Below are 16,419 nucleotides of genomic sequence, written 5' to 3' on the forward strand. Positions count from 1 at the left end.
AGAAGACCGGTAGGTGGGAAGACCTGTTTGCCAGAAACGAATGTTGCCTGGGCTGTAAGGACCACGCGTGTGGCAAAGCTATACAGCCTGCAGGGAATGAAGTCTGCCGACTCTGCATAGGCCACTGCTGGGGCCATAAGTCAAAATATGCAGGCAAGAAGGAAAAAAAAATGCCTAGTTGCTTGTTCACGGAATTGTTTGCACCATATTTCCCAAACCAGTCTGAAGGGAAGAGGTATGGACCCTAGGAGACAGGATCCAAAAGTGGTGGGAGAAACAGACACATAGGCCACATTTGATGAAGGTTATGGAACAGCAAAACCAGGAGAGAAGTCTCTCTGTGAATTAATGAAAATCTTAGAGGGACATTTCTCTCCTAAACCATTATTGATTACAAGAAAATTTGATTCCACTGCCGTAGTCAGAAAGAAGGTGGAAGTATTTTACAGTTATCATAGAATTTACAGTGCAGGAAGGAGGCCATTCAGCCCATCGAGTGTGCACCGGCTCTTGGAAAGAGCACACTACCCAAGGTCAACACCTCTCCCTATCCCAATAACCCAGTAACCCCACCTAACACTAAGGGCAATTTTGGACACTAAGGGCAATTTATCATGGCCAATCCACCTAACCTGCACATCTTTGGACTGTGGGAGGAAACCGGAGCACGCGGAGGAAACCCACGCACACACGGGGGAGGATGTGCAGACTCCGCACAGACAGTGACCCAAGCCGGAATCGAACGTAGCACCCTGGAGCTGTGAAGCAATTGTGCTACCCACTGTGCTACCGTGCTGCCTGTTGTAACATCTTTAAGAAGATTAGCTAGATGTTGTGAATTTGGTACAATACTTGATGATACTCTTCAAGACAGGCTGGTTTGTGGGTAACAAAGTGAAGCTATTCAGAGGAAGTTGCTTACAATGAATGATTTAAAACTCTAAAAGCTGCTGTGGATGTTGCCACATCTAGGGAGCTTGCTACGAGAAAAGCTTCACAGATAGGGGCTGGAGTGAAGATGCACAAAATGGATACCTCAAGGAACAGGGCTGCAAAGGGGCAAACATGTCAATATTGCACACAGGTCGCACTCAGTCTGGGGATCCTGTAAGACATCGAATACATGCAAGAACTATGGCAAAAAGGGCCAAAATGCCAAGGCGCCTTGGGCTCAGAAAACATCTCCTACACCAAGAATGAACAAGAAGAACAACAGAAGTAAACAATCTAGTTCTGTCAACAAATTAGTGGATGAAGCTCAAGTTCACTCAAAAGACAGTGAAACCGAGCTACAGCAAGAACTAAAGGTAGGTGTTTTTTTACTGCAGGGCATTAATGTTTTTGGACATATCCAAAACTTGACGGTCATGAAATTTAAGTGGAAGTGGATATGAGCGCAGCAGTAGTGCTATGCCTGAGATAATTTATCATCAAAAGCTGAAGCATCTTCCATTAAACTGTCAAATGTGATCCTAAGGACATACACTAATGAGATTGTACCATTAAAGGTACGGTGAAAGTAGAAGCAAATAGGCGGATAGGGAAGTTGCCGTGGGAACTTTAACCATGGGAACTTTCCTACTCTATTTGGCAGAGCATAGTTGGCTAAGTTTTGGCTTAACTGGAAACAGTCAATTAATTAATGGATTCAATGAGTAATTTGCAACAACTTCTGAAGAAGTGGGAGAAGGTGTTTGAAGATTCACAATGACCGGAGTTGAGCTACATCTATAAATCAAGCCAGACAGCATACCCAAATGCCTCAAAGCTCAAACCATACCATGTACCACTAAGCCTAAAGTTGAAGAAGCAGTAGAAAGATTAGTAAAGACAGGAGTCATTGAACCTGTTGCTACAAGTGATTGGGCAACACCAATCATTCCTGTATTAAAACATGATGGCTCAGTGAGAATTTGTGGAGATTTAAAACCTACTATTAACACAGTTTTATGCGTAGATCATTATCCATTGCCGCTGATTTAAGATTTGTTTGCTGGAGTTCCTGGATGGTAGAAATTCAGTAAAATTGATCATCAAGGCGTATCTGCAGATAAATGTAGCTGTCAAATCACAGCCACAACTATTCCTCATCATAACACATAAAGGTCTGTTTCGTTATAGAAGACTGCCTTAAGGAATAGCATCGGCGCCTGCTCTTTTTCAAAGATCCTTGGATCAAACACTAAATGGGTTGAATGGAGTGCAGTGTTATTTCGATGACATACTCATCATAATTCAAGTGAGCAGGAACACTTGGGGAATTTAGAAGCTACCCTGAAGTTACAGAGCCACAACCTGAGAGTTATTGTTTTAAAATAATTTTCAGTGTAAGAAGGGCCCATCATTACCTTTATGGGCATCATTTTACCCTCTTGATTGATCATTGCCCTTTGACCACAATCTTTGGGCCGTAGAACGGTAGACCTTCTTTGGCAGCTGGTAGATTGCAAAGATGGTCATTGATATTGTTGGCACACATTTCGAATATTCAGTATCGCATGTCCGAGCAGCATGCAAATGCTTGACCATGATTGCCGTTGCAAGTCTTTGACCATCTGCATGAGGTACATCCTGGTGCGGTGAGGATGAAGGAGTTAGTACAAAGATATTTTTGGTGGCCAGGATTAGATAATCAAATTGAAAAAAAAGTTGGGCAAATCCAATCTTGTGCAAAACTAAGGAACGCTCCACCATTACATCCGTGGGAACGGCTGACTCAGCCATGGCCGAGAATACACATTGATTATGCTGGTCGACTGGTGAGGCACGTGTTCTCAGTGATTGTGGATGCACACTCGAAATGGTCAGAAATTGCGAAAATGGAGTCAACGATGACCGAGCACACCTTGGAAAAACTAGAGGAAACATATGCAAGATTTGGAAGATCGGAGCAGATTACAGTGATAATGGTACGCCGTTTACTTCAAAGGAGTGTGAGGACAACTTGAAAGGGAACAGTATTCACCATATCAAGTCAGCCCCATATGATCATGCTACTAATGGATTGGCTGAATGTTTTGTGCAATCATTAAAGCATTGTATCAAAGCATCGAAGGAACAGGGGACAATATCAAGAAGGGTAAACAAATTTCTAATATCTTATCGGAACAATGTACATGCTACCAAGCAATGTTTAACAGCAATGCTGTTCTTTAAGAGGAAACTACGAACAGTTTGACCTGATAACTCCACTTGATACTTCAGAGATTGTCAAACCGCACCAGAAAGCACAAGTTGCTAGGAGGGAGAAAATCTCTAATAAGCGAGTATTCAACCAGAGAGGGAGATGCACCACCAATGAGAAATAGGTACCAGCTATGATCCTATATCATATAGCGTACAGACGGATGATGAAAGAGTTTGGTGAATTCATGCTGATCAGTTACTTCAAAAGTGAATTTTCAGAAATATCTTAAAAGGTTCTACCTTTCCAAGATCTGGACAACTCTCTTCTGTAATGGAGACCAGAGACTGTGATGAGTTCAGATTCTATTTCCGAGGACTATACTGACAGATACTGAAATAACTACTCGAGAAGTACCAGCTACAGAAAGGAATGAGGACACTTCTGTAGTCAAATTCAAGAAAGCCAAATTCTATCAAAAAGGAATGGATGCCCACCACATAGACTGTCTTATTGAATTGTATAGATGTATATCAGTTCATCTGTTGTATAATTGTTAACTGTTGTTGTTGCACTATTGAAGTAAAGAGGGCGAGATGTTATTTATCTGGGAATACAATTCTTGCTGGTCCTGCGTGATGTGTAGTGACATCAGCAGAATGTGTGCGTGGGCTTTGAGCAGACCACCACCTTGATTGTATGAGCAACACCCTTAATAAACCTGTCATCGTGGTTTATAAGATTCCAGTGTGTGGATATGTCCATTCCTTTTCTCTTCGTGGCAACAAAGAAATATAACAGTTTATTTCTTCATTACATGACCAACTCTTTTGTCATTTTATCTTTCTGGTCCTCAATCCTACTAATGGCCTTCCATTTGTGCTTTTTCCACCCTCTCCTATTTCACCAAATAATGTTGGAAATGCTCAGCAAGTCAGACAGCTTTTGCGGAGAGAAAAATAGAATGAATGGCCAGGGTTCTCTGTTGCGAGGAGTGCGAATTTGCCACTCAGCCAAAACTCCCATTCATTGCAACGGAACCGGAGAATCCTGCTGCAGTGATATGGAGAATCTTGCCCAACATGGCAGGTTTGCATGACCTTTGTTCAGAACCTATCACTTGCTTGACATGCTAACTCTGTTTTTCTCTCACAGATGTTGCCAAGACTTCAGAGCATTTCCAGCACTTTTCGTTTTTATTCCTGGTTTCAAGTAGCTGTCATATCCTGCTTTTGTAAAGAATTAAGACTTCGATTTGATTGCTTTTTTTTCTGATCTATTACTGACTTTGTTCAATAACTGATCCTCGTAATGAATTTTTTTAGGTTATTATCGAAGTTACCGTCAAGAGCCAGTGACATTTGGCCTCATTGGTGGATTTGGGAGGTTTGGCGGGACTTCCAATTACTACGTGGGTTGGTATGAATGTGGAGTACCTATTCCTGGAAAATGGTAACAAAATGAATCTTTTGAGATTGCTTGTGGAAGATTTAACAACTTGACTTGCATTTAACTGAATTGACAGAGTACTGACTGAACTCCTTGCTATAGAATATTGGACAATGTGTCGAATAAGCAAGATGATTTTCACGCAATTTCAACTATTGCTTCTACTACAGTCTTACTGGAATATACAGCATATCCTTTTTATATATATATATAAATGGAGGACGAGGGCTTAAAATAAACATGCCCTATATCATTGCATTCACTTGTGGTGGCTCCATTTTCTACCTGTAGGTAAGGAATCGAGTTAACAAATAAATGCTGTGCTGACATGAGGCAGAACAACGCCCTCCAGAAGTTCCACCTGGGCATTAGAGCAGCCTCCATGAACTAGGCTCATGCATTTCTCAAGATAAACCTCTGACAGAGCATTGTACTGAAATATTTTGTTACAGAATGTTGAGCTGTGAGACAAAATTCAAATAGTGCTTTATAAAATATTCTCATTTAACAATTGCCACAGTTGAACTTCCTTTTCAATGTTTCCACTGCCGAATCCATTTCTGTAGCTGCTGTCCTTCTGTTAATCAACATGGTATGTGATCTCTTCTCATCATTAGGATTAGTTGTGAATATTGACATATTTCCAGTTTTAAAAATGGCAAGTCTCAGGCAAATCGAGCTCTGCTTTATCTTCCCTGCAATGCTGGATTGTGAACGTGCTGTCATCGACGTTCTATTTTCTCCCTCAGTGTACCTGAACGGGTGCCGGAATGTGGCGACTCGGGGATTTTCACAGTAACTTAATTGCAGTGATAATGTAAGCCTACTTGTGGCACTAATAAAGATTATTATGAACTGTACATTTTTTGAAGACCTACCGTAGACTATATTGCATTGTGACCCTACACTGAACACAACACTGAAGATCCGTGTCCAAATCCATCATTGGCCAGATACGAACATTGGGATTTGACATTCCATCACTTCCTTTCACCAATATTTTCAGTCCACAGTCTGAAATTGAAACCCATTTCCACATGCCAATCTTGATAAACTGCTTATGTGGTGCTAATTTCTATTTAACATTTTCCAGCTAACTCTCAAAAAGTTCAAAGTATTTTCAAAGTGTATTTTTCACATCTGTGAAAGTCCATTACGTTGGAAAGAATTCGAAAAAATACAAATTGTTTTGTGAAAACAATGTTCTGGATAGATTGGGCTTGATTTTGAAACTATTGCAGCAGAGTAAAGGGAGTTTTACTTGATACATTGCTGCATAATCTCCTTGCTGCATTTTTTTTAGTGCTTGCGCAGTATTTTAAGCCATCGTTTTTTTGCGCAGGCGCAATGAATTTATGGTGTTTTGAAACAGCACCAAATAAAACAATGTTGTGAAGTAGTATCACGCGTAACTCCTTGCATGTTAATCCATTGCGCTGGCGCAAAAAACAAATCAATATTTGAGAATGAATTTGCTAATTGCAGTTCCCAGCAAGTAGCCACACTCAATGGGGGTGCAGTCAATGATAAAGCTACAACACATGTAGCACTAGTTCTCCCATTTACACTTTAAAATATGGCTTCTCACTGGGAGCTTGGGATCAGGGAATTTCGCCTCATGATCTGATGTGCCTTTTATTGAATGTTATTTTGATTAAATATACAAAGTAAACCCCTTTAAAAATATAATTTTTAAAAATATATTGTGTATTCTATAGTAAAAAGGCCTGTTTGGAGAGCATATTTAAATGGAATTTGGGAATTTCAAACGCATGCTTTTTTGCTTTTCCAACTTGTAAATCTTGTGGCTTTGTATACAGAACCACACATTTAACCAACAATTGTGTCAGTCTGTTGTTACCTGTAGCACCTGTAAAAAATCTATACTTTAAAAATGAGATCAGCTGAAAATAATGGTTTGCATGTTAGGGCAAAGGAGGAATGTTTTCACTATAAACTGGACTAAAACAATGAATTTGTGCAAATTAATTGTATGCAGTCTTTGGGTTTCATAAGCAACCTATGTCTGGTATCAGAAATGTATCTTGTGCTTTTGGCTCTAATTGTTGAATTGATATCACGTCATTTAAACTTGTTTTGCATCACAACACTTTGTGCGTTAAGCTTGTCTTTCATTTGATCCACAACGCTCAGCAGCATTTTTAACGCTAAGGCCTGGGTCTTAACTTACTTGACCTGCAGGTGCAGGATTTCAGAAAGGCCTGAAAACTCTCCACAGGAATTGGATGACATCATCGGTCAGTTCCCCAGCTGAACATCAGCCTTATTGGGCTTTGCTTCCAGTTGGAGTGGAAACTGATCAGTGACCAGGACCAGGTAGGTCTGTGCCAAAGTTGTTGGTGTCGTGGTTAGGGATGGTGAAGGGAAATTGATCCCAGCGGGTGTGGAGTGGGAGGTTGATAACAGGGTGAGGATTGCGAATGGTCAAATCTCCTGAGGTAGAGTGGGTACCCCACAGGGGCTGCTGATCCCAGGGTATTCTGTGAGAGGAAATCAAAAACGTGGGGAGGGATTGACATCTTATTTAAGACTGGTTCTCGCCCTCCCCCACCCCTCACCTGCCCCAAGGGAGGGGAAACATCCTTAACATCCATCCTGCATCTACCCTGTGGAACTCTGAGATAATTTTGCATGCTTGAACGAGATAACCTCACATTCTTCCAAGCTCCAAAGAATAAAGGCCCTGGGGGCGATTCTCCGCTCCCCACGCGGCCTGGGAGAATCGCAGGAGGGCCCCCAACATTTTCTACGCCCCCCGCGATTCTCCCCCCGCTCGGCACTCATCGTTTTTTACAGTGAAAGGCGATTCTCCGAGCCCGATGGGCCGAGTGGCCGGCCCTTCACGCCCGTTTCACGATGGCAGCAACCACACCTGGTCGCTGCATTCGTGAAACGGGCGCCAGATGCCCACTTGGGGCATCTAGGGACCCGATTGGGACGGGAGCACCACGACTGTGCTCGGGAGGGGACAGGCCCGCGATCGGTGCCCACCGATCGTCATGCCAGCGTCCAAAACGGACGCACTCTTTCCCCTCCGCCCCCCAGCAAGATCAAGCCGCCACATCTTGCCGAGCGGCTGAGGAGAAAGACAGCCACCGCGCAGGCACGGGTTCGTGCCGTCTGCGCGATGAAGTCATCCGCGCATGCGCGGGTTGGAACTGGAAACCCGCGCATGCGCGGATGGTTTCACATTATCGGCGTGACGAGGTCGCTGCTGAGAAAGACGGAGGCCCGCTCCTAGCCCCCCGGGTGGGGGTGAATTAGGTGCGGGGAGCGGGCTCCGAGGCCGTCGTGAACTCAGCTGAGTTCACGACGGCCTTCACGAATTTGGCCCCCTGCGGAGAATTCCGCCCCCTGTCTATTTAATCTTTCCTCTTCCCTTCATCACAGGAATTAATTTAGTGAACCTTCTTGCACTCCCTCTCCGGCATGTACATCTTTCCTTTGATAAGGAGGCAAAACTGCATGCAATGCTCCAGGTATGCTGTCATATAATTGGAGTACGGCAGCATTTCTCCTTTACTTAAATCCTCTTGTACTAAAGGACAATATGCCATTAGCCTTCTTAATTGCTATGCACGATACTCACTCCCTTATGGATGTTCCACAGTGTCCCCAGCCACTGCTTCAGCACCAAAACCCAGGCTTTCAAGAACTGCAGCTGGAGACACTTTCTGCATACATACTGGCCACAAGCACCGTAAATGTCCTCGGCTTCCCACATGGAACACGAGGGGCACAACACGTCTTTGAGCTCTCCTGCCTTGACTTACTCCTTTAAATCACGAAGTGGAGATGCCAGCGTTGGACTGGGATGAGCACAGTAAGAAGTCTTACAACACCAGGTTAAAGTCCAACAGGTTTGTTTCGATTCACTAGCTTTTGGAGCACTGCTCCTTCCTCAGGTGAATGATTCACCCGAGGAAGGAACAGTGCTCCCGAAAGCTAGTGAATCGACACAAACCTGTTGGACTTTAACCTGGTGTTGTAGGACTTCTTACTGTCCTTTAAATCAGAAAGATGATTTACTGAAAGCTGACATGCGGGTATAGCAGAACTGCCGAGTCAGGACTGTCTTTTGACTTTCTGTGTATGCACAGGCCAGGAAAGGGATGCAGATATGCACTTTGGCATTCTTTCGTTCTACAGGTCCCAGGTCCTTTGTGCTCATAGGTGAAAAAAGGGTCCGGGAGCCAAGTGGTTTGAGTGTGTAACTCACTAGGCCGAAATTGGCCAGGAGAGATGGTCAAGGGAGGGAGAAAGGAGCAGGTCCAAGAAATATCCCAGGGAAAGGACAGTGCCAGGTCCCAGTTAGTTAAGAAAAGGAGAAACAGTCTCCAATTAAAGAAAGTGCTGGTGGGAACAGAATTTCAGTGATGTGGGCTCAGATTAAGCCCTGAGAGTGGGAGAGGGCTCTGGGGAAGCCCTGAAGATCCAACAGGCAGCCAAAGGTGGTAACTCCATGCTGTGGGCTGTTCGGGAAACAATATCCCTTTGGAGCAGTAGTGTTCTGCTTAGCATGACCGAAAAGCTGAAATTCTGCTTGTAATTTGATGCTTAAATGTATTCAGGAAGATAGGCAAGATTCGAACTCTGTGAGATGGGCCATTGTTGAAGCTGTCTGAATTGGAGAAACTTTTGGAGAAAACTCCAAGGCACGATCTTCGAAGGTGAAGATTTGCAGGGTGAAGGTGAAGATCCTTGTGATATGTTCAATCTCAGGATACAATTTGTGTTTACAGTTCATAAACAAAGTTACATTTATGTGTTCAAACTGTTCAAACTCCATCAATGAAAATGGCATCATCAAATAGTAAGAAACAATAGTATGAATGTGAAAACAGAATTTTTTAGCCAGAATAGGAGGAATATTTTGCATTTACCATTAAAGGTGAGAAACCTATGTGCCTTATCTGCAATGAACCACTCACTCACTACAAAGACAGTAACTTGAAACACCATTATGAAAGAAATCATCAAAAACATCCATCTGTGCATCCTCCAAAATCAGGATTATGCAAAAAAAACAAGTTAACCATGTTAAAATTATCCCTAAATAACTACCAGGCGCCATTCTCAACGGTCAGTAAGAAGGCTGACATAACAACCAAAGTTAGTTTTCTTAAGTCATGGAATATTGCTCATGCTAAATGCTTTTTAAAATGGACGTCCAAGCCAACAACGGCCATGAATGTAAAGTCAGAATTGCTGGGGGGGAGGGGGGTGATATACTGAGAGACTTATAGAACCACCCTGTTTCCAGACGAGGTGTATCTAAAGCATCCAGAAACTAATTGCCATCTCCAGTGGAGACAATGGGACATAATGGAAGATGAGTATCCTTTCATAAAGATATTTTCTTGGCATAATGGCCAGACAGATTTGTAGATTTCACCCCACAGGAATATACAAAGACTGGGCTAAAGGTCAGCTGAAAAACCGCCCCGGTGTGTGTGTGATTTAAGTTGCTTTCTGGTAAGAGCCTTTTTGGGATAGCTTTGCTTCTTAACCCACATAGTCTATCTCTAGTAATGTCATTCAAGACCTATCTAAATTCATAATATCCAGATAATTTCTTCAAAGTAGCTATGAATTGTGTGATTGATTCACCTTGGTTATGTTTATGGGACATGAATATCTTGGCGGTGACGAAAGGTTTAGATGAGAAGTGACCCTCCAGAATCTTCACGATCTCATCGGTTTTTGAGCCTGGTTTCACTGGTTGCACCAGATTTCACAGGAAGTTGAATGTCTCTTTTCGCTCCCCTCCCCTATTGTACTCAGGACAGTTGGGATTGCAATATTGGCCACAATTTTATTCGCTTGTACAAAATAATCAATCCTTCAGCTCTCGGTATTCTCATCATACAGTCCCATGGCACCAAAGGTTCCAGCCACTTTTACTATGGAAAGGCTCTGTATCAGCACGATGTGCCACAAAATATATTTAGTTTTATAAATTTAGAGTACCCAATTATTTATGTATTTTTTTTCCAATTAAGGGGCAATTTTAGTGGCCAATCCAGCTAACCTGCACATCTTTGGGTTGTAGGGGTGAAACCCACACAGACATGGGGAAAATGTGCAAACTGCCACAAAATATTTAACACTAACTTGCTTCTTTCTTCAAACAAGGTACCCTGAGCTCAACCTGTTTCCTTCTCTGCTTTGGAACACCCTGACCTCTAAACTATTGTTGCAGGGTATTTCTACTCACTGTGCTTTTCCAGACATTTCTGGGCAGTGCATGTGGCGAGCTTCTTTTCAATGTTGTTCCCTCCACAATCTATGTTTAGGTTTTTGTTTCTTCGATGGCTGCTACCAAAACTTGGAACCCCTCCGTCGCCAGCTTTGATGTAGCAAATGTTTTAGCTTCTTTACCCTTTTTGGACATCTGTGCACGGATTGACAATTTTCTGATTTTTTTTTTACTTCGGGAGTCTCCCAGCATAGCTCTGACCTCCTCTTTGCCAATTTTCTTTGTATTTATAAGGGATAGACATGAAGGCTACTTGGTACGAATAAACCTTATTGGAAAGGTGTTTACAGCTGTTAGTATAGATTGCCCACACAAATGGCCGATGACATCAACAATATGTCACCTGATCGGACTCTTAAAGTGACCTTGTTCCAACTGGGAACAAGCATGAAAACACAACTTTGCTGCTTGACTACAAATAAGCACATACCTTTCTCAGCTTGTCAGACAATGCCGCACCACAGTAAAGATACCATTCCTTCTAAAACCTTTCCCAACTATCCAAAATATTTTCTTCACAGGCGAGTGGTCACGTGAGAACGTGATGACGTGCCTACAGAAGAGGTCACATGGAGGGTGCATGGGAGTTATCCCTGGGAGCATGGGAAGAGCACAAATGTTGAAGTAGCTGTTAAGCTCATGAAAAAAAAGGTTTTTTTGTTGAAAATCCTTACTGTCAGTAATTCGGAACCCATAACATGTACAGTGATTATGTACAAAGTGTTCACAAGCTTCATCAATGCCCCGAATGCCTTCAAATATGGGAGCCTGCTCATAAAGCGAATGCAGTTCCCAAGTAACTATTTCACTTACCTGTTTGATTAGCCTCTCCCACCATAAGGTTGCTGCCATTGTTTTCAGGCTTTCAATGCAATATTGAGCAAAGAGAGTAGAGGCCAAAGTGGCAGGCCAGTAGTGAGAAAACATCAGTATGGTATCAGCAAGCTTGACTGGTTTTTGCAGCTGTGTTTCGGTCCCAACCTTTCCACTCCTAGTACGTCATTTTCTGAGAGCACCACTGAAATATTTTGAGGAGTTGATTTTAATTTACAAGATCATAAGACATAGGATCAGAATTAGGCCATTTGGCCCATCGAGTCTGCTCCAACATTCAATCATGGCTGATAAGTTCCTCATCCCCAGTCTCCTGCTTTCTCCCCATAACCCCTGATCCCCTTATTAATCAAGAATCTCATTTGCAACAAGCACAAGCAGCAATATCAGTCTCACAAATTAATGTTCATGAGAGCCCAATTTTGATGAAAACTTCCTTCTTGACATTTAACCATGTTTCTCGATGCTGGGAGGGGCCCCGCCATTGGATGTTCAGGTCCCGCCGCTGTCAATGGGATTTCCCATTGAAACCACTCCCTGCCACCGGGAAACCCATGGCGCGGGTACACCATTGGCGGGATTGGAAAGTCCCACCGGCGTGAACAGCCGGAATATCTCGCCATTGTTTTTAAGAAAGGTTATAATTGTCCTTAAAACTATCTTAGAACATAGAACAGTACAGCACAGAACAGGCCCTTCGGCCCTCGATGCTGTGCCGAGCAATGATCACCCTACTCAAACCTACGTATCCATCCTATTCCCGTTACTCAACAACCCCCCCCCCCCCCCCCCCCCCCCAACCTTACTTTTTAGGACACTACGGGCAATTTAGCATGGCCAATCCACCTAACCCGCATATCTTTGGACTGTGGGAGGAAACCGGAGCACCCGGAGGAAACCCACGCACACACGGGGAGGACGTGCAGACTCCACACAGACAGTGACCCAGCCGGGAATCGAACCTGGGACCCTGGAGCTGTGAAGCATTTATGCTAACCACCATGCTACCGTGCTGCCCATAAATGAAAATCACTTATTGTCACGAGTAGGTTTTTTTTAAGTTACTGTGAAAAGCCCCTAGTCGCCACATTCCGGCGCCTGTCCGGGAACCGAACCGTGCAGTTGGCCTGCTTGGTCTGCTTTAAAAGTCAGCAATTTAGCCTGGGATCTTCTTATGGGATTCAAATTTTTATTTAATATAAGAAAAATACACAGACTAATGACTTCTGATCAGCCTTGTCCACTTACCCACCTTTCCATTAAGTTTAATATACAGGTGACAATATTCATACCATATTAACAATAAATCCTGCCCTATCCCTGTATTCGCCTAACCTTTAGACATTAAGGGACAAATTACCATGGCCATGGCCAATCTACCTAACCTGCACATCCTTGAACTGTAGGAGGAAACTGGAGCACCCGGAAGAAACCCACGAAGACACTGGAGGTAATGTGCAAAGTCCACTAAGACAGTCACCCAAGGTTGGAATCGAACGCAGGTCGCTGGCGCTGTGAGGCAGTAGTGCTAACCAAGGTTCCTTCGGCAGCACCTTCCAAACTCACGACCACTACCATCTAGAAGGACAAGGGTAGCAGATACATGGAAAGCCTTTTTGTGCTCATGCATTTTTGTGCTCATGTAATCTTCTAATAACCTGTTGCAGGTGCTTTGTGTCATCCTCACTGATTGCAACTCCCTCAGGTTTTATATCAGAGGCAAATTTTGAAATTCTACTTTGTGCTGCAAGATGCATGTCATTTATACACAGCAAAAAAAGGCAGTATTCCTCCACTGCACCTTCAAAAAAGGCAGTATTCCTCCACTGCACCTTCAAAAAAGGCAGTATTCCTAGCACTGCACCGTGGGGAATAACACTGCCTATCATCTTCTAACCTGAAAAAGAAACATTTATCACAGCTTAATGGTTTCTGTCCTTCAGCACATTCTTTTAATCCAATTACAAACTGACCGTCCTATTGCATAAGCCTCATTTGTATTATCCAGTCTTTTGTGTGGTACCTTTTCAAATGTGTTCAAAAAATCCAGATACACAACATTTAGCACAGTGCATTCATCAACCTTCACTGCTACTTCATCAAAAATTGTAATTCCATTCGTCAAGCATGATTTGCCACCTTATGAATCCCTGATTATGAATTCTGACAACTTAACTCATCACTGATATTGCACTACCTGGTCGGTAGTTGCTAGGAATGTCCTTAAACCCTTTCTTGTATGTGGGTGTCATGTTTGCAACTCTCTAATCCTCTGACACTTCCCTGAAGTTTAAGAAAAACACTTCCATTAGACTTTTGTTTGTTGAAGGTAGATTTGTGGTACTGGAGGAGATGATGGACAAATTTCAACTCCCAAGGGGAGTTTATTTAGGTATCTGCAGTGGTGGGACTTTGCTCACAAAGAACTCTCTACGTTCCCTCAGTTACCGAGACCTACATCAATGGACAGGATGTTATCGCAAGAGGAGATAGGGGAAGGGAAGATATTTGATATATGGGTGGTTGCTGGAGACACCAATTTCTTAAAGGTACTCTCACATGACAGCTCACCCCAAGAAAAAAAAACTAAACCATCAATTTCATTTTTCACCTTTCCACTATCCAAACTGCACACAGTAAATATACTTTCTCGTTTAAAAAAAACCAATATGCAAACAGGTATAATAATATAGTCCATTTTTGTTCTTCCTCCAACTGAAATCCTTCTCGATTGACAGTCTCTTTGAAGAAGAAAGTCCTTGCACGATCCATCCATTTCTCTACTCCTCGGCATGTCTCTTTAAAGTCAGATACTTTAGTTCAATCTGATCACAGAGTCCCTTGTAATTCTCCAACACAGGAGCATTGGTTATCACAGCATTCAGGCAGTCAAATGCCTGTTGAAACTCCCCTGTCCACTGACATTTTTGACGTTTCTTCAGCAAGTCCATCAGTGGAGCAACCACGCTACAAAAATTTGGCAAAAATGATCGATCCAATCCAATCATGCCAAGAAATCGCATTATTTCCCTTCGTCTTGAGGGAAACACCCCAATAACTTTTTTTACATCCTGTGGGACCATTTGACCCTGCCCGATTGTATGGCCAAGGAAAGTGACTTGGGCTTTTCCAAATTCACTTTTGGCTAGGTTTACCACCAAACCCACCTCCTGAAGTCGATCGAATAACTCTATCAGATGTTTTAAATGTTCTTTCCATGTCTGGTTGAAAATTCAGATTGTTGATGTATACCGCACAATTTGGTAATCCTGAAATGACTTTGTTAGTTAACCGCTAAAATGTGGCTGGGGCGTTTTTCATGCCAAATGGCATAACTTTGAATTGGTATATACCATCTGGAGTCACAAAAGGTGAAATCTCCTTTGCCATTTCAGATAAAGGTACCTGCCAGTTACCTTGAATTAAATCCAGTTTGGAAATAAAAGTTGATTGTCCCACTTCCTCAATGCAATCCTCCAAATGTGAGATAGGAAAAGAGTCCGTTCTTGTAACTGCATTAACCTTTCTATAGTCCACACACAACCGTTGGGTACCGTCTGGTTTAGGTACCATCACTATGGGTGAGCTCCATTGACTGCAACCCACTTCAATTATGCCATTTTTCAGCATACTCTTAATCTCTTTGTTAACCTGTGCCAATTTTAAAGGGATAAGTCTTTATGGATGATGTTTGATTGCAACAGCATTTCCCACATCTACATCATGTGGAGCTGAGTCCACAAAAGATCAGCCATGATCTTATTGAATGGCGGAGCAGGCTCGAGGGGCCAGATGGCCTACTCCTGCTCCTAGTTCTTATGTTCTTATGTATGTATAGCCATTTTAGTACTTCCCAATTTATCTCTACAAACTTGCCCATGTGATATCAATAACTCTTTCAGGTCAGTTCGCTTTTCCCTCTGGAAGGTAACTCTACAATTTATCCCAATTTTTAAGAACATCCTCATTTTCCAATTTAATTTGAGGTATGTCAAATTCACAGTCATCTGGATTTGGTTCATCATTTTTAGTTCGAATCATTAAAACCTCCTTTTTCTCTCCTTCCCTTTCAAAGTACCTTTTAAGCATATTCACATGACACACTCGGTGAGTCTTCCTTCTATCAGTTGTTTTTACCACGTAATTCACCTAACTTAATTTCCTTTCATTCTGATACGGTGCACAAAATCTTGCTTTTAAAGGTTCACCTACCACTGGTAACAATACTAAAACTATCTCCACTGGCAAAACTACGCACTTTGGATTTTTGTCTGCTACCGTTTCATCATATTTTGTGCAACTTTTAAATTGTCTAGCCAATTCACCGGCACTATTTAATCATTCCTTAAAATTTTACATGTAATCCAATAATGTAATTTCCGATTTCTCACTCATCAATTTTTCCTTAATCAATTTAAATGGTTCTCTTACCTCATGACCAAAAATTAGTTCAAAAGGACTGAATTTGGTTGACTCATTAGGTGCATCCCTAATTGCAAACAGTACAAATGGAATTCCTTTATCCCAATCCTCTGGATAATCGTGACAATAAGGCTCTCAACATTGGCGTTAATGGCTGATGCCACCTTTCTAATGCTCCTTGCAATTCTGGATGGTACGCAGTTGATTAAAATTGTTTTATTCCTAAGCTATCCATAACTTCTTTGAATAACCCAGAGGTAAAATTTGATCCTTGATCCGATTGTATTTCTGTGGGTAGTCCATATCTAGT

General features: G+C 42.5%; 1 protein-coding gene across 2 annotated transcripts in view; it reads left to right on the top strand.

Annotated features, from left to right (window-relative positions):
- Window positions 1–6,683, top strand: part of fndc1 (fibronectin type III domain containing 1) — a 251,208-nt gene extending 244,525 nt beyond the window's left edge. For both annotated transcript variants that reach the window (XM_038808240.1, XM_038808250.1), the window contains one exon: window positions 4,450–6,683. In XM_038808240.1, coding sequence (XP_038664168.1) covers window positions 4,450–4,580 — 131 coding nt within the window. In that variant the 3' untranslated portion in view covers window positions 4,581–6,683. The remainder of the gene's footprint in view (window positions 1–4,449) is intronic.
- Window positions 6,684–16,419: the final 9,736 nt, after the last annotated feature.

The sequence above is a fragment of the Scyliorhinus canicula genome, chromosome 1 (assembly GCF_902713615.1).
Source record: "Scyliorhinus canicula chromosome 1, sScyCan1.1, whole genome shotgun sequence".
Classification (NCBI taxonomy): Eukaryota; Metazoa; Chordata; class Chondrichthyes; order Carcharhiniformes; family Scyliorhinidae; genus Scyliorhinus; species Scyliorhinus canicula.